Source organism: Euprymna scolopes, chromosome 32 (genome assembly GCF_053919585.1).
Source record: "Euprymna scolopes isolate OS-2025 chromosome 32, ASM5391958v1, whole genome shotgun sequence".
NCBI classification, from domain to species: domain Eukaryota; kingdom Metazoa; phylum Mollusca; class Cephalopoda; order Sepiida; family Sepiolidae; genus Euprymna; species Euprymna scolopes.
Window position 1 is genome coordinate 99,596,754 of NC_136513.1, and position 21,118 is coordinate 99,617,871.

At 34.3% G+C, this 21,118-nt stretch overlaps 1 protein-coding gene across 3 annotated transcripts in view; it reads right to left on the minus strand.

Moving 5' to 3' along the window:
• Positions 1–788: 788 nt before the first annotated feature.
• LOC145256535 (uncharacterized) overlaps positions 789–21,118 on the minus strand; it is a 43,662-nt gene continuing 23,332 nt past the window's right edge. For 2 of the 3 annotated variants that reach the window (XM_080115564.1, XM_080115562.1), the window contains exons 2-5: positions 12,269–12,342; positions 9,547–9,661; positions 6,865–6,986; positions 789–1,162 (exon numbers count right to left, since the gene is read on the minus strand). In XM_080115564.1, coding sequence (XP_079971690.1) covers positions 1,025–1,162; positions 6,865–6,986; positions 9,547–9,661; positions 12,269–12,295 — 402 coding nt within the window. In that variant the 5' untranslated portion in view covers positions 12,296–12,342 and the 3' untranslated portion in view covers positions 789–1,024. Of the gene's footprint in view, positions 1,163–6,864; positions 6,987–9,546; positions 9,662–12,268; positions 12,343–19,243; positions 19,325–21,118 lie in introns of those variants that run through there. The other variant, XM_080115563.1, reaches the window with a different exon arrangement.

Here is a 21,118-nt window from a genome sequence, read left to right on the forward strand (position 1 = left end):
CCCCATAAAGTAAATAATAGTCTTTTATCTAGTGTATGACTGATGAAAAGGAGTCTGCAACCCCATAAAGTAAATAATGGTATTCTATATAGTCATGACTTATGCAAAAGAGCATGAAACCCCATAAAGTAAATACTGGTCTTTTATTTAGTCATGACTTATGCAAAAGAGCATGCAACCTCATAAAGTAAATAATTGTATTTTATCTAGTTATGGATGATGGAACAAGTGCATGCAACCCCATGAAGTAAATAATGAGTTCTGTTTTTAATGCTTCCAAATTCCTGAGTCTGACGGAAACAGATTACATCGACCGAAACGTTGTAAATATAAAAATCAAGATGAGAGAAAATTATTTTTATGATACAAATAATTAATCACCATCTTTATGGAAAACTCAAAAACTTTGTTTCTGTTTTTTATTCATAAAATGTATGACTTGGCTTTTTCAAAGAGATTTTTCAGTTGTAAAAATATATGTTCCATTGAGCCCGTTTTTTCATTCGTTTGATGATTGAGTCGGAGTGGTTTAAAAGATGATGGGCATAGAATAGCGTTAGGTTGGGTTTAAGGTGGAATCTATATGATACATTATTTAAATTTGCTGAGGCACCTGAGAAGTAAGAAGTTAGTGATGTTTATGATTAAGTTGAACTTATTTAAGAAAGCATGTAATTTTTATTGTCTAGTGTTAATAATAATATAATATATAATAAGACGAATAAAAAGTCTAAATATAAAATTATGAATCGAGAAAAAGGAAGAGGAAAAGATAAAAACAAATCATATTTTTATATTGAAACTTTACTTTATTTGCACAAGATACAATATATTGTCAAGTGAAAACCTGCAATAAATTTTATTTATAATAGATTTAGCGCATGAACATCAATGAAAAGAAGACAAAGAAATCGAAACCAAAAGAGAAAAAAAACTTGATTTTTCTTTTTTTTCAAGTATTGACTCACGTGGTCATCTCTCGACAAAAAGGATAAAACACTCGAACATCACAGTTTCAGCTTTATTATATGAAAGTAGATTTCTTTCTTTTACATTCCACGTAAGATTTCGTTTTTAACCAGGTGCACTTTCCGTTTTCATTTGTCAGGAGAGAATATGAATATTCGCAATACATATCATCCGTAAAGTTACCGAATTTTTCCTGCAGAAAAAAATAATGTACATTTATATACAAGTTATATATTCTAGTAGAAACCGTTTAATGGCGTCGGATTTGGGTTTGTCAAAGTATTTGCCCCAAATTTAACTTTGATACTCATCCTAAAATACTAGAAACCAACAAAACATTGGGGTGGCAGTGCAAAAGAAATCAAATATAGCATCGTGTAAGGTTCAATAAGCCGCTCTGAAATTGAAAAATAAACAATGATACATATATGTATATATATATATATATATATATATATATATATATTATTTGGCGTAAACAGTTAAATATGGTCGCTACAAATAGCCATCTGTTTCAGTCAAAGACCTGGAACCTCTCGACGCCAAAAAGAAAAATGAAAAATGGGATAGATTAGTGAGAAATTAAAAAAGAAAAATGGATTTTTTCAAAAAACGTATAAAAAGTTCATAAGAATTTTATAAAAACCTGCGGGCGCTCTAAAAAAAGAGGATAAAGAAAAGAAAGGATCGCATTAAGTCTGAATGCCCCCTTAAAGAAAACCGTTTCATAATTCAGTTGTTTACAAAGCTACAATTTCTCTTAAGGAAACCCCTGACAACAAAATATATTATATTGGCATGGCTGGCAATACATTCAAGGAAAGATATGCAGGCCATAAATGCTCATTTGAAAATCCTTACTATACGGACAGAACATCATTATCCAAATACTTTAATGAGTTAATCGAACAGAAATTATCACCAATAGTTAATTGGTCTATCCTAAAGAGAGCTAATACCTGTTCGTCTATAAATTCACCTTGCCATCTATGTCTTTTTGAGAAACTATTTATTATTATGTTCAGGGAAATAGATAAACTCCTAAACAAAAAAAAACAAGAAAATTCTATTAATTGTAAACACTATAAGAAACAGCTCCTTTCTAACCTTAATGTAATCTGAAGTCCTAAACCCTACTTGAACCTAATACATAAGAAAGCCGAATACATCATCGGTATACCCTCAACTCTCATACTGATGTGAACAATCAAACTCAGTATGGTCTTATGGTCTTATTCCTATATACCCATTTCACTTCACCTTCAATTCGCCTATACCCCATTAATAACTACATATTTTCATTTCAGAGCCTCTGCCACTTTTTACCATATTCTATATGTAAATTCTGTAACTTTTTTTGCTACACATGTCTACCTTTCTACTCCCCACCTATATTGTAAACGTATATATTACTATACACATTCCCCCCACAACCTCATCTTAGTATTTTAGTATGTTCAATTCTTGTATAACTAAATGTTACAATGTATTATTTAGATGAAGAAAATAGCCTGACACCCGATGACGTTTCGTAAATTAACCATACTTTTATTGAACACATTCTTCACCCCTTTATTATATACCTTTACAAGCATAAATGTGTATTGTTTTGTATGCGTACTTTATGTTCATGCCTATTTGTATTTGCATATGTTTATTAATATTCTCTTACTATTCTGATGGGATTTCCAATTCCATGGTCCAAAACTTACTATTCTGATAAGATCTCCAATTCCATGGGCTAAAACATGTACCATCTTACTCCAATTTACTTATACAAAAACATAAAGCAATAAATATAAATAAAAAATAAAAAATAAATAAATAAATAAAATGAAATAAAATGAAAATAATAATAAAATAAAATAAAATAAAACAAATATTATATAGTTTAATTAATAACTAGTAAAATGAATACTTTACATAACACATAATAATATGGTGTAATTTAACAGCTTTTATAACTCATTATAATGATAATACTAATAACTGCTCATTATTATTAATATGCATATATTTTCATATTTACATTTAAATTGCTTAATCATTTCTTAAGAAACCCATAATAGTCGTTAATCGAAAAATTTATCTTAAATATAATTCATTGTTAATTTTTAATATCCTGATACTATTTAATTAAATATATACTTATGTCTATAAAACAGTATCCTTGTACGTAGGTTTATTTCGCTAGACACCCGTCTTTGTATATTTATTGTATACCTGCGTATATATGTAGTGTACATATACATGTATTTGCTGATGTATACATATATATATTTGTGCATATGCGCGTGTGTTTATGTATATATATATATATATGTGTGTGTGTGTTTTTGTGTGTGATTGTGTATCTATATCTGTATTTGTATATATCTTTATATTTGCATATGTGTGTATATATGTATAAATATATGTATATACATGCATATATGTGTTTGTGTGTGTATGTCTGTAGTTTTGTACGTATTTGTATATATGTAAACTTGTGATTATCTGTATCTATACATATATTTTTATTCTTACGTATGAGTATGTTCTTTTATGTATATATTTACGTGTGCATGTGTGCATCGCTTTCGCACAAGTATGTAAGTATTTGTATATTTGGTTTGGATGTATATATACAGATATATGTCTCATTCCCCCCCACAACCTCATTTTAGTATTTTAGTATGTTTCAATTCTTGAATAACTAAATTTTACTACGTATAATTTAGATGAAGAAAAGAGCTTGACACCCGATGACGTTCCGTAAATGACCATATATTTGTTTAATCCCTTCTTCACCCCCTTACTATATACCTGTACATGCATAAATGTATATTCTTTTGTATGCGCACTTTATGTCCGTACCTATTTGTATTTGTATCTCTATATTAATACATCCTTTATTATCCTTCTTATTATTCTGATAAGATGTCCAATTCCATGGTCTAAAACTTACTATTCTGATAGGATTTCCAATTCCGTGGTCTAACACATGTACCATCTAACTCTACTCATACCAAAAATATTTTTAAAAATAAAATAAAAATAAAATAAAATAAATATTAGAAACTTTAATTAACAAAAATGAACAAAATGGACCCTGCCTGTGGGTGGTGGTGTGTTAACGGAGACAACGTAGGTGTGTGGGTTGATGCCAGTCCTTTGGCGTTGGGAGTATCGTTGGAGCAAGGAGGAAACGTGTTCGAGGATGCATGTTGGCTGCGGCCCGTAACAGATTCTCAGCATATCAACCTGGAAGAACTGGACGCTGTTGTAAAGGGGGTAAATCTGGCCCTGCAGTGGCAGTCTAAGAAGTTGACCTTGTACACAGATTCTCTTTGTGTCTACCACTGGGTGTCTAACACACTTTCAGGACGGACACGAATCCGTACCAAGGCAGCAAGCGAAATGTTAATACGGAGAAGGCTAGACACGCTAAAAAACCTGGTATCTGAGTATGGGCTATCACTGAGCGTCACTCTGGTGCCATCACATTGTAATCGTGCTGACCAACTGACCCGAGTACCTCACAAATGGTATGAAGCCGCGAAGATGGGAATGGAGATTACTGCTCGATCTTTTGCAGTTGCAATCGACCCATGTCAAATACAAAAAATTCATGCACAGAGCGGACATCCGGGTATCAAGAGGACCCTTTATTTTGTGAGGCGCGTATACCCAGCAGTGACCAAGATGGATGTCAGACAGATCGTCAGAAATTGTGAGGCTTGCCAGTCTATTGATCCTGCACCAGAGCGATGGCAGAAGGGTCGCTTGGAAGTTGAGAGTGCTATACTTATTTTACCTTGAGAGTGTGTGGCAGCGGCTGGCCATGGATATTACCCATTACAGTGGCAAGCCCTTTCTAACTCTCATTGATTGCGGGCCTACGAGATTTGCGGTATGGCGGCAGATGACCAGACAGGATTCAGCAAATGTTGTTCGCCACCTATCATTCATTTTTTTTTTGAGCGAGGTGCGCCGGAAGAGCTCCTGACTGACAATGGTGCAGCGTTTTGTAACCAGCAAGTCCGGCAGTTGTTAGATGAGTGGGGCGTCCGACTACGGTTGCGATGTGCGCATGTGCCGTCAGGAAATGGCATTGCTGAAAGAAGCCATCGCAGCATCAAGAGAATTGCTGCCAGGAAGCGATGTACTATTACGGAAGCCACATATTGGTACAACATTACACCAAAGGACGGGATGTCCCCTTCAACCGCACCTGCGAATGCTATTTACACGTACCGAGTCGGAGTGAAGGGAATCAACACTACGCAGCCAGCCGACAAGGGGACATATAACAGATATGTAGTGGGAGATCCAGGAGATAAGCGCCCGCGTGTTTGCGTGTTGTGTGGGTACGTGGGAGAGACGGACGAGGGGAAAAGACTTACCTCAAGACCAGCTCGGCGTCACCGACCGAAAATAGAAAAGAAAGACCAAGATGGCGGCCGCCGTCTTTTGTAAAGTATGATGTCTCGCAAAGTCACACGAATTCTCGCAATATGCAAATTTAGCCGGCCTACAACGACGATAAAAGCGGGTGATGAAAAAGACGTTGGGAGAGCGACGATTGAGTTGGCCGGGGAATCGTGTGGCTGTTGCTTCTCGTGCCGTGTGAGGATATTTTACCGTTGTTGGGTCCGGTCTGAGTAACCGTTCGCGTCCGTCTAGGCACCTTTCCAGTTGCATTCCGTGCAGAACCGGTGTATAATAATTATTGAATTGCTGCAACATTTATAACATCTTTTCCTGAACTTACCGTGTTAAAGAGAGAGTCGGGCGCCATCTTGAATTTGTCCTTATACATCTACAGAGGGCGCAGTAATTCTTTTTTTAAAGGACTTTCCTTACACATTTTGTTACAATTATTATTATTATTATTATTATTATTATTATTATTATTATTATTATATAGATTTAGTATATCTGAGTGGATAATATGTGTTTTACTGTGCGTGTTTGTTCTTCTGTATTGGTGTTTTAAAATTTTGTATGTGAATACAATTATTTACGTTATTTATCGTAAGTATCTGTTAACATATGATTTAATTTTTGTACTTATTGAAAATCTTCCTAAAATTTAGCTTTCTTTGCATATAATAAATCAATATTTTCTCATAATAATTGAAGCTTAGTTGGATTTCGAAAACATTACGGACGCTTTTCAGCCTGATATGCGGATAAGTATCTCGCGCACTCACGCACACAAACACTAGTCAATAATGCACCGTGGCGTCTCTACTTTCTGTTTAGTTTTCTCCATCCGCTTTCGTTTCTTCCTGTTTCTTCTCTTTTTAGTCTGAACTGTCGATGTAGGCAGACGCACTTTTTCGTACCCCTCGACAATTGCACGTTCGTTATTAGGTAAGACAATACGACGTATACATTTACAAAGTCTTCTAAAACCCAAAACACGCATATTTGATAAACATACATACACAGCAAACACACCATAAAAATTATATATTACAACACATACATACATGCATCCACACAAAACACTCCGTAATTTTCTTACCGTTATCTTTAAATATATATTTATAATACTAATACTGATCTCTACAATGGTAAACCCTAACGCTACAGATTAGACTCGTAGGTTTCTCTATAGATAATATCTATATGAGTCAACACAGTCACGAAATATGTTGTTACATACATTTTGGAACACAGGTGGTAGGACGATTGAAATCTCTACTTAGCCTTAGTAATAATGAGCGACCATAAATTGATGGGTATTATGTAATTCAGTTATTATATTACAGGACATTAGCAACCAGAGCATCGGTTTCGAACCTTTTTCGTTCCAACCACGCTGATAAATCGTAGAAGTATTTTCTTGTATATATTTACACAGAAACGGAAAATGAGATTACGATAGAAAGATAGAAAGATACTTACAACGCAAACACAACCGAACACATTACCACCATAAAAAAGTCTCTTTTGAAATGGTTTCAACTCATTAAACAGTGCAATTGTTTGGCAGTCTTCGGCATAAAATGTTCCATTTATATTAGAAACTGGAAAATATATTTAAAGTAAGAACTCATTAAATGTCAATCGATAATACACGAGGAAAACAGATTCATTGCAAAAGACGATTTGTTATCTATGAATATATTTTCCAGGTCAGTTAGATTAAAAAGACCTTACAAATAAAACGTACGCCTTAAGGTATTTACTCATCCTTTATCATATTATTGTATTAACTTTTGGGCAGTGTATCATTAGCTATGACAATCATTCAGTGAATTTTGCTTAAATGTTTATTCATTCAGTTTCCCCTAGAGTGTTATATACCCATTTCAAAGACATGTTTTTCAGGAAGATCATTTATGTATATAAATTTTTATAAGTGTACGGAAGTACAATATCGTAGTAGTGGAAATTTGGTAAATTAAGTGAAACGGCTCATCAAAACATGTTCTCGTTGGATATGAAGACGACCATATTTTAGTCAGTTGGAATGCAGTACAACGGAAAAAAATTCCACATGTGTGCAGTTCTAAAGCAGAAGCTTTGTTCATTAAATATATGTTTAGGTAAAGCACAGGTAACAAGTGGAAGAAATTATTGAGAATAGTTTCCGATTTACGAGTATTTTTCATTAAAGTAAGGCAGGGGGCCATAGATTAGAACTCAGACGAGTACTTGCCATGAAAATAATGATAAAGCAGAAACAAACTCGCAACCTCCCTTCTGTCGAAAAGAAATTGCAGGGAAGAGAAATGTGCATTCCTCACTATTTATGTGCTCTTGCTCATATATACGACAATGAAGGGTTTTTTTATTATTAAGGAAATATTTGATAATGTTAATATGGGTTCAGAATTTTAATTAGAAAGCCATCCCGATCAACACGGAATAAGAGCTTATATAAGTCTAGTGACCAAGCTTCCTCTTCCATTACGATTAGGTCGTATATACGTTCGGATAATATAGAATATCAGCAGTAGAACGGGCTTGCTTAACTCCATAGTGTTAGAAAGAATAATTAAGAACTCAAAGATATGGAAGAAGAGTTATGAGGTTATAATTGAGTCATTTCCCCCCCCCGCTAAAAGAAGAAATATTCCAGCATTCAGAAAAGCAAGGTGAAATAATGCATTTGTGGAAGATTTGATAAAAAACTCAGCGGAACAATTATTAATAATATAGCAGAGACAAGATCGGAAGTATATGCTTCCAGAGAGTCTTGTTTTTAAATGGCACTACAAACTATAAAAGGCTTGCTTTTTAAATCATGGATTGTGGCTTCTGTCCGCAAAGGAAATTTTGCGAGGAGGTGATTAGTTCGGTCTATAGTTGGTTGGAGAATAACTATCAGGCAAGCAGATTTTATTTTCTGATTGCCGTCCACACAATCTCACGTTTTACTACATAGTGCAGGAATTCTCCATTATAAATACGCTCGTCAATGATTTTTATCATTGAATGAGTTTTCTACTGATTCAGGGTGATTCCTATTTACTACTGCTACTTCTCTCTTTCAATTATTTCTAGCGTCTATGAATTTCAGTCTATTTGTATTAAACTTTATCTGATAACTCTGTGTAATGCATGCTGCCTTTGTACGATGTGAAGTGTGTGGGTCGTTAAAGAACTGCTTTGTGGAAATGTGCGCTTCAATTTCTGTTATAAACCATTCAGTAGCCTCACTTTCTCAACGTTTAGCAGGAAAGGATAATATACTATACAATGGAGCATCTCTGATGTGATTCATTATCGCTTTCAAGTAAGACTTCTTATAGGACCTAGTCGTTTTGAGTAATGGCTGATCAAATTGGGGTCGAGAATTTAGGGTGATTTCTCAACATTATCACACCATCATGAGCATATTCGTGTTGGCTATGGCATGTGTAACACTATACTCGGGAACTATAGCAAGAAAATTAGGCTTGCTTTACCTGACGATCTTTTTATCCTTGTCGATCCGTCTTATCCTTGAAGATCTTGGTTATCCTATTGAGACTGAACTCTCTGTGATAGAAGATCTTGGTTATTCTGTCGAGACTGGACTCTCTGTGATGTTATACAATAACGCTATGTGTAATGCTTTCCGCTGCGTCTGTGGTATGAGAGAAAAACGAGCCAATTACTGTGGTGGGGATAAAAGTCATCAAACTCATACACAGGGATAGTGTTGCATCTATGTTGTCGGAGTAAAGTAATGGGCCGGGATAGAACGATAAAGAAAATATAAGTAGTTTATGTTGCAGCTTTAGTCTAAAGCACATGCTGGCCCGCTCGCCTGATTCTAGTTTTGATTCTCTAGTCAAAGAGAGGGTCTACTTTCGGCAAAGTGGGAGATAGACCGTAATGTTAAAGTAGTAAGAGGGGATGGATAATTGTAAGTTAGCTTCCGTTAGCGTTAAGATATCCAAGGAGTTTGCTTTAAAACATGATTCTACATACTTTGATTTAGTCTTAAGTTCATGTATATTGGGAGATGCAAGCCTTAGGCAAAGAGATTTGTATTTTTTAGTTCGCGTCTTGTTCAATCGTAAATTCTTATCGAATTTTTTAAAAATTATTAAGTTTTTCGATGAAATTGTGAAGAAATGTTTAGTTTTTATTTACCGAATATTACGAATTCACCCTCGTTCCGAAATCCAGAAATTCTTTTTGCCAAGTCGATAGACGCTGTCACGTTTATCATGTTTCCTTTCGAATTATCCAACAACGAAAGGTCGTCCTAAAGAAATCCAAAAGTAGAAATAATATTATTATACTGTAATATGTTCAGACTATAACAAAATATGGTGTATAGTAGTTTTATATAGTTATGCGCGGTTTCTTATTTTCATTTCTCTAATTCTTAATGATTTATGTCGTAAGTTTTCTATGCACAAAGTGATGTGATATTGTTTTGTCTCAGCTCGATAACGTAACATCATTTTTCATTGTATATGTTTTTACTTCATTTTATTAATTTGCATTGTTTTTGATTATTTATTACATATGAACACACTCACATTAGAATTCGAACATATGTCTGACAAATTATATTTATTGAAGGAGAAAAAGGATACTCCACCTGACCAAAATAAGGCACAATACATTATCTTGATTATGATTCCGATAAAGGATAGAGAATCTAAGACACTAAAAAAGTAAAAGTGAAAACATAATGCAGTTCTTTTGCCAAAATGTCAATCTTCAGAATGATCCTCGGTTTATATATATATTATTCCTTAATTGGAATTAATTTTTGAGGTGAGCATTATATATATTAATTTATTTTTATTTCGGACTATTATTCTCATCTTTATTAGTTGGTGTTTTTTATCTTTTATTGGTTTTGTTTATTCACAACGTTTCGGCCAACTATTCCTCTAGCCTTCGTCAGGTGGTAACTGCGACGGATAGCAACTTCGAATCTCCTAACTGCATTCTCAGCCATCACTGCCATCCGTAGTTGTTGGCTGAGAATGCAGTAAGGAGATTCGAAGTTCCTATCCGTCGCAGTTACCACCTGACGAAGGCCAGAGGAATAGTTGGCCAAAACGTTGTGAATAAACAAAACCAATTAAAGATCAAAAACACCAACTAATAAAGATGAGAATAATAGTCCGTAATAAAAATAAATTAATATGATCCTCGGTTGTTTGTACGAATGGTTGAGTATGTCATGGATGTCGGCCTGCGGTACTTCCTTCCAAGTCTGGACCAGGGCATCACTGAGCTCGTTTAGAGTTCTATGGGGGTATTATATTGGATTTAAACGTAAAATCAAGTCAATAATTTAAAATCTTTTCTATCTTTCAGAATCTGGCTGAATATTCCAACGATATAAGGCCTGGAATTATCATGGATCACACACACACACACACACACACAAATACACACAAGCAAAGACACGCAAGCAAACACACACACACACACCCTCACACATGCAAACGCATATATATACATATATATATATATATATGTGTGTGTATGTGTTTGTGTGTATGTGTGTTTTGCTATACTTATTTTACACTGGTTCAAATGATTTGTCTTCGCGTTACATTGACGTTGATTTTGGCGTTACATCCTATAATTCTTGCTCTTTATATAGTCTGTTTTGCTTCGCTAAAATATACCGTTTTAAATCATACGAATGTCCGTGTTTTCCTTAGTTCTTATTTATTTAATTGTTTGCTTTCCTCCGTGATCATTAAAATAAAGTGTGGATACTAATTAATGTTGGCGATTCATTTATTTATGCCGTTGATTTGTTAGTGTTGTTGCAAAGTGGATGTACCGTTAAAAATAAGTTTTTAATCGCAGGTGTTTCTTGAGCCCAACATATCATTTGCTATTTGATGTAGGATTTATTGCATCTGATACATGCATTGTATGCGATATAAAAAGGCAAAATTTGTGCGGTAGCCATTTGCTATGGTGCAAGATGTATTGTTGGTATGTTTGTTTTGTGTTTTTACTTGCTGCCAATGTGTTTTAGAGACATCCACTATATATTCATTGCTGACAGATGTAGAGATCCTGTCGCTAAAATGCTTGGTCAGTTATAATTGGCTGGCATTTTTCGAATTAAAGGTACTGTATGTGATCTCCGTTTTTCTTGGTTTTCAGTAATTTACATATTTTCTTTGCCACAATTCCTTCTTCACTATTATTCGCACATGGTGTTTATTGTTTCTTGAGACTGAACGAAGAGATCGGATCTAATATATTATCCCAATAAAAATGTATCTATATATAATTATATGTCACTATATTTTTAATTTGCTTCATTGTGTGTCTAATCGTTACACGTCTGAATTTTATTCTATCTTTTTTTCATTTAAACTGGGTTTGCCACATGCAAAAGGAGGTTTCAACATTAAAGCAAAACGTTCGAAATTCCCTCAAACGTTGTCTTTAACAAGACGTCATATCTTACATCTAAAAATATTGAACATTTGATACTATTTTTTTCCACTTATGATAAAAATGTTCAACAATAGAGAAAAAGGTCAATTTGTTATTTCAAAATGGTGGTGCAAGCGTTTTAGATTACAATTAAAACATTTTTAACTTTAATATTTTTAACAAAGCTGATTGATATAAATTTAAACTTGCATTTTATGCTTTTAAAGATTAAAAAACTATTCAGCTTCACGTAACCATAATATGCTTTAGAATTGTTAAATGTCAATAAAAATTTTGTATTGTGTGAATTATTATAACTCTTCTCATCCTTCGTGTTATTCTGACAACCTTTCAGCCGATATAGCTTGCGTTATGCCTTTCTCGGAATTTTTACATAAGACTGCGAATCAGTACAGAATATCGAATGATGAAAACTTTTACTTACCTTGAGTAATTTTTGGAGACGTATCATTATTGGACCGTTATAATTCACCGGATCCGTTAACTTCGCAGTAAACACTGAAAAATAAGTAATTAATGTTATTGTCGCTTCTTCGCTTAATAATGGCACTCGTGGATAAGCGTTTATCAGTGTGAGGTAATCGGTTTGAGAACAGCAAATAATTTGGAGAATTTTGCAACAAGATCTTGTTTACCTTGCACTATAAAACACTTATAATGTAATCGGCTGGAATCCTTCCCCGGGTTATAGAGTTTCGCGGGCAGGCAGTTTTAGGAATAAAAAAAGTTTTGTTTATCGTCTTTGACCGCCGCTGTTCTGGAGTTGATAGAGATTGGTCGAGACTGAATTTTTCAGTAATTTGAGTTTATCAGCTCTTCGTGTGTATATATAGTTTCACTACTGTCATCTGAGTTACTTTTTAAATTGGTTTTAGTGATATTAAAGTATATGCCTTGTATATTGTATAATATAGCCGATACCATTATTAATTGAGAGGACATTGCTTGCGACATTTTAATTTCTGTTATAATACGTTCACTTTAGGTAACAGTACGCGTATGAGCGCGTGGGAAAATATCAGCAGAAGTTGTCAGAGAAATATAGTGCAGGTAAGATATATATGTGCCAGCGAGAGACTTTTAAGCTGCGTCGAGACAGAGAGAAGGAAAAACGGGTGTGTAAAAACGAAAGACTATCAAGTTGGATTTATCTATGCGATGTAACAGTTATACATGATATGAAAGTTCGTCCTTTGCTCTATGTAATAGTTTGCATTACAATCGTTTTAAAACTATTGTGGCTTTCTTTTTAGAACATTGAATACAAGATGGAATAAAAGTAATATGTTTTATTCCAATTAACACTGGGCTTCCGTCTGCCTGCTTCCCACCGGACTACAACTTGGATGTGTTCAAGTCCAATGTTAACAAATTCCTAATCAACCGCCCCCTTAAGTAAACACTTCATCAAATCTCCACACTAACGTAATGTACTTGCAATAACCCTTATCCCTGAGTGGCTTCCGGGCCTTGATAAGTGGTGATCACTGTGTAAAAAAAAAGCTGCTAAAAAAGATCGCGATATATACGAAGCCTTTGACCCAGGGGCCAGAGCTGAATGCACAGCGGACTTGTTATTTTAAAAGTTTCCTGGTGGCAGCGAGAGTACTGTAGATGATGAGAGTAGTAGCCGGCCATCAGATGTTGAAAACGCTCAATTAAGAACCTAGGTCGACGCCAATCCACACACAACTGTTCAAGAAATTGCATCTGAATTAGACGTAACGTATACAACGATTCTCAACCATTTGAATGAAATAAAAACAAAAAAAAACTTGATAAATGGGTGCCTTAAAAATTGAACAACAACCATAACAAACGTCATTATGAAGTGTCATCTTCCATTCTTTTACGCAACAAAAACGATCCGTTTCTCGACTGGGTTGCGACTTGCGATAGAAAAGTTGATTCTTCATGACAACTGACGACGCTCAACTCAGTGCTTAGAGATTAGACGCCGCCAAATCTCAACTTCTCGAAGCCAGAGTTACACCAAAACGTATAGCTGAATTCTCATCTATTACAGCTTTTTAATGCAGGCAACCCCATTTCGACGAAAAAGTACTGTCAACAAATGAATGTAATGCATTAGGAAATTTCGACAAAACGCATCAAAGGTCAACAAAAAAGCCCAATTTTCCTAGCGACAATGACCGATCACACGTTGTTAAACCGATATTGCAGAGCTTCCATTCATTTATATCTGATCTACCTCTGCGTTCAATTTTGAAAATGACGTATCCTCTATAGAAACAAACCTGACGGAATGATAAATTGTATGTATAGACCGTTTCATATCCTTGAAAAGATTCCAGCAAAAGCCTAACAGCCAGCCATGTTCTATCCGGAATGTGCTGCTGCCATTGCACCCAAATGTTATCATTTCTTCAAACGTAACAGATGTAATAAGACTAACTCCGCTTTCATGATTGCCAACAACCACTGCAAAACAAAAAAGTAATAAAGACCGCGATATAGTTGTATTCTCAATCCGTCAAGTCCAGGTAGCTGAACAGCAGCTTGGTTTCCACCAGTTTTGGCAAATATAAGACAAGATTTTTAACTGAAGAGAGTGGTCTATCCCAACTATCATCAATGGACCTTAGGTAATATCGTTAGCATCAGACAAAGCCAGACTCTTTGCCAATAACTTTGCAACTAATTCCATTATAAGGCAGCCAACCCCCGGCATTTCCTCCTGTAATAGAAAACACGCTATGCGACATACAAATATCTGTGCGTGATGCTCCCAAGCTATTCAAAAAACTTGATTTCAGTAAAGCAACTGACTCCAATGGCATTCCTATTATAGTGATCAAAAAGTTTCAAGCAAACCTAGCTCCCATACTTACAAAGCGGTTTAAGCGTTGTCTTAGAGATAATTGCTTCCCAATACTTTGGAAAATCTCATCGGTATGGCCTGTATTTGCGAATTCAGGGGATTTGTCAGTTCGCTCTTTGAAAAGACCTATAAGTCTCCTATGCGCTATGAGGAAGTTATTTGAATCTGTGTTAAATAGAGAAGTAGTAAACCACTTCAGCAAAAATAACCTTCTCGGTGGCATGCAATATGGCTTCCGTTCTGCTAGATCTACAGCAGATGTGATTATGATTATTTCTCATAGGATTGACGAAACTCTCATCGAAGGCTTTTGATAGGGTATGGCATAAAGCTCTACTTCACAAGACCTCCAGCTATTGTATAGTTGGAATGTCTTTTCAATTATTTAATCATTTCTCTCTGATAGGTCCATAGGAGTAGTGGTTGATGGGAAGAAATTAGAAGCTCATAGTGTTAATGCTGGAGTCCGTCATGGGTCCATTTGTGGCTTACTCTCTTCCTGATCTATGTTAATGATTTTTCAAAATAACATCCTCGCATCATTCGTAGACATTTTTTCTAACGACACTACCATCTATGTCAGCAAATGTAAAAGACCAAGTTATCTCTGATTCTGTCCTCTTCTTGAGCATGTCGTACAAGGGGAAAAAGTTACTGGTTACTTTTAACTCATCAAAAACCAAGCTTCAATCTTCAATCTTTGCATCATCAACGTTCTGAACCCCATCCGACATCAATTGAAATTAGTAGCTCTCGTCTTGGGGGGGGGTCATTATTTTGTCAAGCTTCTGGTCTTGACCTTTACTCCTGATCCAAAATGGAATAGGGACATCAAATCCATTGCCAAGGACGCTGGAAAGCTGATGGGATCCTTTACTCGATCCAGTAGATATGTCACTGCTGATACAATTCTCTACCTATATAAGAGTCAGGTACGTCTAATGATAGAGTATTGCTGTCACATCTGGGAAGGAACTGCTAGAAAGACCTTATGCTGCCTTGACAGAGTTCAGAATAGACTTCGTAGCCTAGTGGGAGATGCCCTTTTTTCTCTTTCTCACAGAAGAAACGTTACTAGTCAGTCTCCTTTTCATCGTTATTTTCATGGTAATGCTCGTCTGAACTCCGATCTATGGTCCCTCCTCGCCAAACATTCATGAGAACACCCGTTTTGCTATAAACACTGCCAATAATATCACCCACTCTTTATCTGTACCTTAACCTAAACGTAGATTCCATGAACAAAGCTTTTTTTCTATAAATTGCACACCTGTGGAACTCTCTTCCGGTTACCTGCTTTCCAGACGACTACTATATGGCCGTCTTAAAGTACAATGTAAATAAGTTCTTGATGAACTATTCCCCTTACGTAATCCAATTTACCAAATTTACACTTCCAGCCATTAACATGATATTGTCCTTTTGACCACTGTACACACTTTAGCCCTTATCCTCGAGTGGAGTCTGGACCTTGATAAATGGTGATTCCTTTGTTAAAAACATATCGATCAAAATTGGTAAGGAAACTTTCCCTCTTCAACAATAATCACCGGACCTCTCACAAAATATCGGACAAAAAGTTTTGAATTGAATGATAAAATCATTTTATTTATTGTTTTCCGATATTTTGAAGTTTGCATCCTATCACACACACATATATATAAGGGTAGGTCGATTTTGTAACCGTACAAAATGGCATTTGAAGAAAGTAACAAAATACTGTCAAAAGTTATCACAAAAATATTTTTCTTTAAAATTATGTAATTTGTTGAGTTAAATACCAAATAAATTCTGGATTTTATTACGGTATCGGTGTCACTCCGGGAATATATCGCTTAAATAAAATCCGAGTGTTAACGAACAAAAACAATACAATATATTATAATAATAAATATTGTGGAAGTTTATTATTCCGTATTTTTAGAGAATAAACGAAAATATCAAAAATAAAAAGGAAATAAAACGTTATAATATTTGATTTAATATAAAACTATATATATATATATATATATATATATATATATATATATATGGAAGTTTTATTTGTTGGGTAATTATACGAAATCACCGGTTGAAGTAACGTGTTTATGTTTACTGTTTAATTTTTTAATAAATTATTGAATTATATCTTCACCTTACTTTCTCTTTAAATATCGCGCAAATTCTTCATTAAAATAAACTGAAATATAAAAAATACAACGTATATAATTATTCCGAATTGTTTCTATCTTAAAAGATAGTGTCTAATCATTAAACAAACTTTACTTCGTGCGTGTTCGTGTTTACATTTTTAATAAACTGTGGAATTATCTCGGTACTGAGTTTCTCTTTAAATATCGCTCAAATTTTTCATTGAAATATACTTAAATATAATGAAATCAACATATATATTTATTCTGATTTGTTTCTGTTTGAAAAAAAATAATTTGTATTCATTCAAAAAAATTTACGAGCCGAAGTAAGTTTTCCTTTTAAGGTAAATAAACAGCACTTTAATTTATTTTATTTATTTCAAATTTTATCAAATTTATTAAAAAATGTTTGGTACGTATGCACTTATGTTACCGTGCTGATATAATAACATTATTATTTGGAAAACTATTTCAACATCGTATTAAACTTGAAAATACGATTTTTTTAAAATAGCACAGTAACGTAACTGCATGGACACCAAATTTTTAAATCAAATTTATTAAAAATTATTTGTATAATTTAATTTCCGGGTATATTTTTTAAAGATATTTTAATCAACATGTGCCGAAAATCTACAATTACAACTCGCAGTAAAAATGCAAGGAGAATTTCCGGTCTGCCTTTACCATTAAATAAAACGGAGCCTCCAATTTACCGACGAGTTATTTAGTATAATTACTATTTCGTAAATACTTATCCTCACTTTTCGTTTTTGCTATTTCCAAATAAGGACAAAGGAAGTCATGGTTATTTGGAAAGCAGTTAATCCATGTTTACTTCTTTAAAGTGAAATGAATATTTTTAAAAAGATGACTATAATATTTTTACAAGAGATCCAAATATATAGGTAGAAAATCTCTCTCCACATCCCAAAAGAACTTCTGGCTAGAAAAACTGAATTCACTATTTGATATTTCGTCTTGTTTTTGCAATCTCCTAGTTAAAGTTGTAAAATGCAATGAATAAAAATTGCCAGATTGTGCACATTATTTGCACATGTCCTCTGCAACAAGAAGTAAGTTATTTTATATTTTTCCAATGTCTTTGTAAGATAACCTTATATCCAAACCAATTTTCTTATTTTAATGCAAACTAATTTTTATATTAATCTGTTTAGATGTATTTTAATATAAATTCAATCTGATTTCAGGAGCGAGGAGACAACCAAGAAACGATTAAAAAGAATACACAATATTAATTTTAATGCGACTCATTGGACACAAATAAGAGATTTGACATTGTGTGGTATTTTTGAACCACCAATGACGGACGACTTTTCTGATTCTGAGTTTGGAGAATCATTATTTCATGGGAACAAGCCTGACTTGCCAGATTTGCCATCACATTTTCAGGGCGTGGGATGGGCAGTCAAGTTAACAATAGAAGAATCACAAACTGTATATGGTCTTGAATCAAGACATCGACACATCACAGCAAAAGTTTTGAGTCAGAAATTTAAACCGTAATTTTTATCTAAGGGCTATTATATAGAGCAATTTCACTCTATATAATAGTGTTTTGTCTTTTCCTTATTTGTTTGTTTGTTTGTTTGTTTGTTTGTTTGTTTGTTATATTTTCATTTATAACAGAAAAAAATCAATTTTAAAATATTGAAATATTACTGCTTAATTCATGAAAATACATTTTGCTAAGGCAACTCTATGATAAATTGAGAACTTGTCAATCATCTCAATAAAAATAACCTTTCAGTGACATGCACTATGGTGTCCGCTCTGATAGATCAACAGCTGACGTGCTAATTGTGATATCACACAGAATCAGTGAATTTATCGACGAAGGTTTCATTTTTAGAGCAGTAGCTCTTAACATATTTAAGGCATTTGATAGAGTCTGGCACAAAGTTTACTCAATAAAATCTTTAGTTATGGAATAGCTGGAAATGTCCTCTCAAGCATAAAATCCTTTTAGTCTGATAGGTCTATTAAAGTGGTCGTTAATGGGCAGAAATATGTAGGTCACAGTATTAATGTAGGCATGCCCCACAGATCCATATTGGGCCTACTGTCTTCCTTACTTTTATCAAGGACCTCACAAACAATATTCCTCAATCATTTTTCGACATCTATGCCGACAATACTACCATTTATGGCAACACTACAAAAACCGACAAAGATCAGAAGTTTTCTGATTCTCTCTTCTCTGACCTTAAACGTATACTGCAATGGGATAAGGAATGGCTGGTCAGCTTACAACATCCAAAACCAAACTGCTATCTGTTCATCACTAACGCTTATATCCCCAGTTTACCCCAATTGAAATGAACACCTCTTGCCTTGATGACGCACCCTGTTTTAACAAACTTCTGGGACTCACTTTTACCCTGAATCTGAATGAAATACTTACATCAGATCCATAACTCTTCGAGGAAGTATCTTAGTCCCGCCGCGATCCTCTACTGCCACATCTGGGATGGAGCTCCAAAGAATACCCTTTCCTTTCTTGAGAGAATGCAGAACATCTACTTAATTCTTAACCTTTACCTTAGAGTACCCGCAGAGCTTTGATAAGTGGTGATCCTAAAAAAAACAATATATATATATATATATATATATATATATATATATATATATATATATATATATATATATCAGGATTGTAATTCATAATTAAAAGATAAAATCTCGTTTCATTATTTTAATTGAGGTCTTTTCTCTCATTTGATTTTGTTTGGTGTCTGACAAAACGATATCTACAGGTAATTTTCTAAGCCAGAGATTAAAAGTATCTTATTCGTTGAGAATTTTATTCCGTTGTTCTGATATATATTTATCTATTTCATCCTTTTGGAAAAATCAATTTATAGTTTATGATCCTGTTCTTTAAAAAAGTTTTTAAAAATTGAACCTTTTTTTTTTTTTTTACATAGCATTCACCTCCAAACATCCGGGCACCCATTCTAGTATATCTATAATAGTGAACGTGGCTGTGTATCTGTGTGTGAACATTTCTCTACGCAATAACTGTCTCAAGTTAAAGTCTACAGACTCGAAATTTGATAAACAGGGTACTGAGATTTGGGAAAATCTTTGTGATCGGTTTTCGGTGAGAAATTTGGCTGTTAAAGCGTCAATGTTCAACGATTTTACCTTTGAGAACTCTACCAAACTCCTCCGACAATTTTGGGTCTAAACACTTGAAATTTTAGATATAGGTTCCTTAGACATGGATCTAACTTAATAACTTTATTTGCGCCCCACACAATAAATGTTAAGGGGTCATAATAGGGGTCAAAGTTTAAAACAATTTGAACTCTGCGGTATCTACAACATTACTCAAACAATTTCTGGTCTAAAAATTTGAAATTTTACATAAAGGGTATTTAGAGATAGAGCAAGCTTTTTAATCGGTTTGGGTGAAAAAATTGAGCTACCAATATATAAATGTATGTATGTATGCTTGCATGTCTGCCTAAAACCATCTGACAGTGACGACGGCTTTTCAGAAGATCAGTATCGCTTTGAATTTAGATGTTTCAGACGATAAATACCGCAAAATTGGCTAAAAACATAAATATCTTCCCCTTCAACTGGGCACTTTTCAACAGCGAGGGATTGCTTTTTTCGCCGATATTTTCGAAAGCCATCCCCTCCTTTCGATTTTCTAGCCTTAATTTAAATCTACGTCACTTCTGCTTTGGCGGTGGTCGTAACAGCAAATACGTCATCTTTTCCTCCTTCGCGTACAGGTTTGAGCCTGCATTCGTACACTTATTTTTTCAACACACATCTCCAAACACCCGCGCAACGCCCGACATCCATGCTAGTAGATATATAAAAGTGAAAGTGTGTGTCTATGTGTGTACATTTTCCTACAAAACTGCTCCGTCAATGTTCAGTCTACAGACTCGAAATTTCACATAAGGTTCATTGAGATTTAGGAAAATATTTTTAATTCGTCTTCCGTCAGAAATTTGGCTATCATGGGATCAAGTTCAACGATTTGACCTTTGAAAACTCTACCACACTCCTCCGCCAATTTTCGGTCTAAACACTAGACGTTTTAAATGTAGGTTACTTGGAGACGGATCAAACTTTTAAGTTGAATTGAGCCAAAAATATAAATGTAAATGGGTAAAAATTGAGATCAAATAAAAAAAATGACCTCAGCGGTCTCTACGAAATTAGTACGCCATTTTCATGTCTAAACGTGTAAAATTTTACATAACGGATATTCAGAGAAAGAGCATGTTTATAACTGGTTTGGGTCGAAAAATTCAGC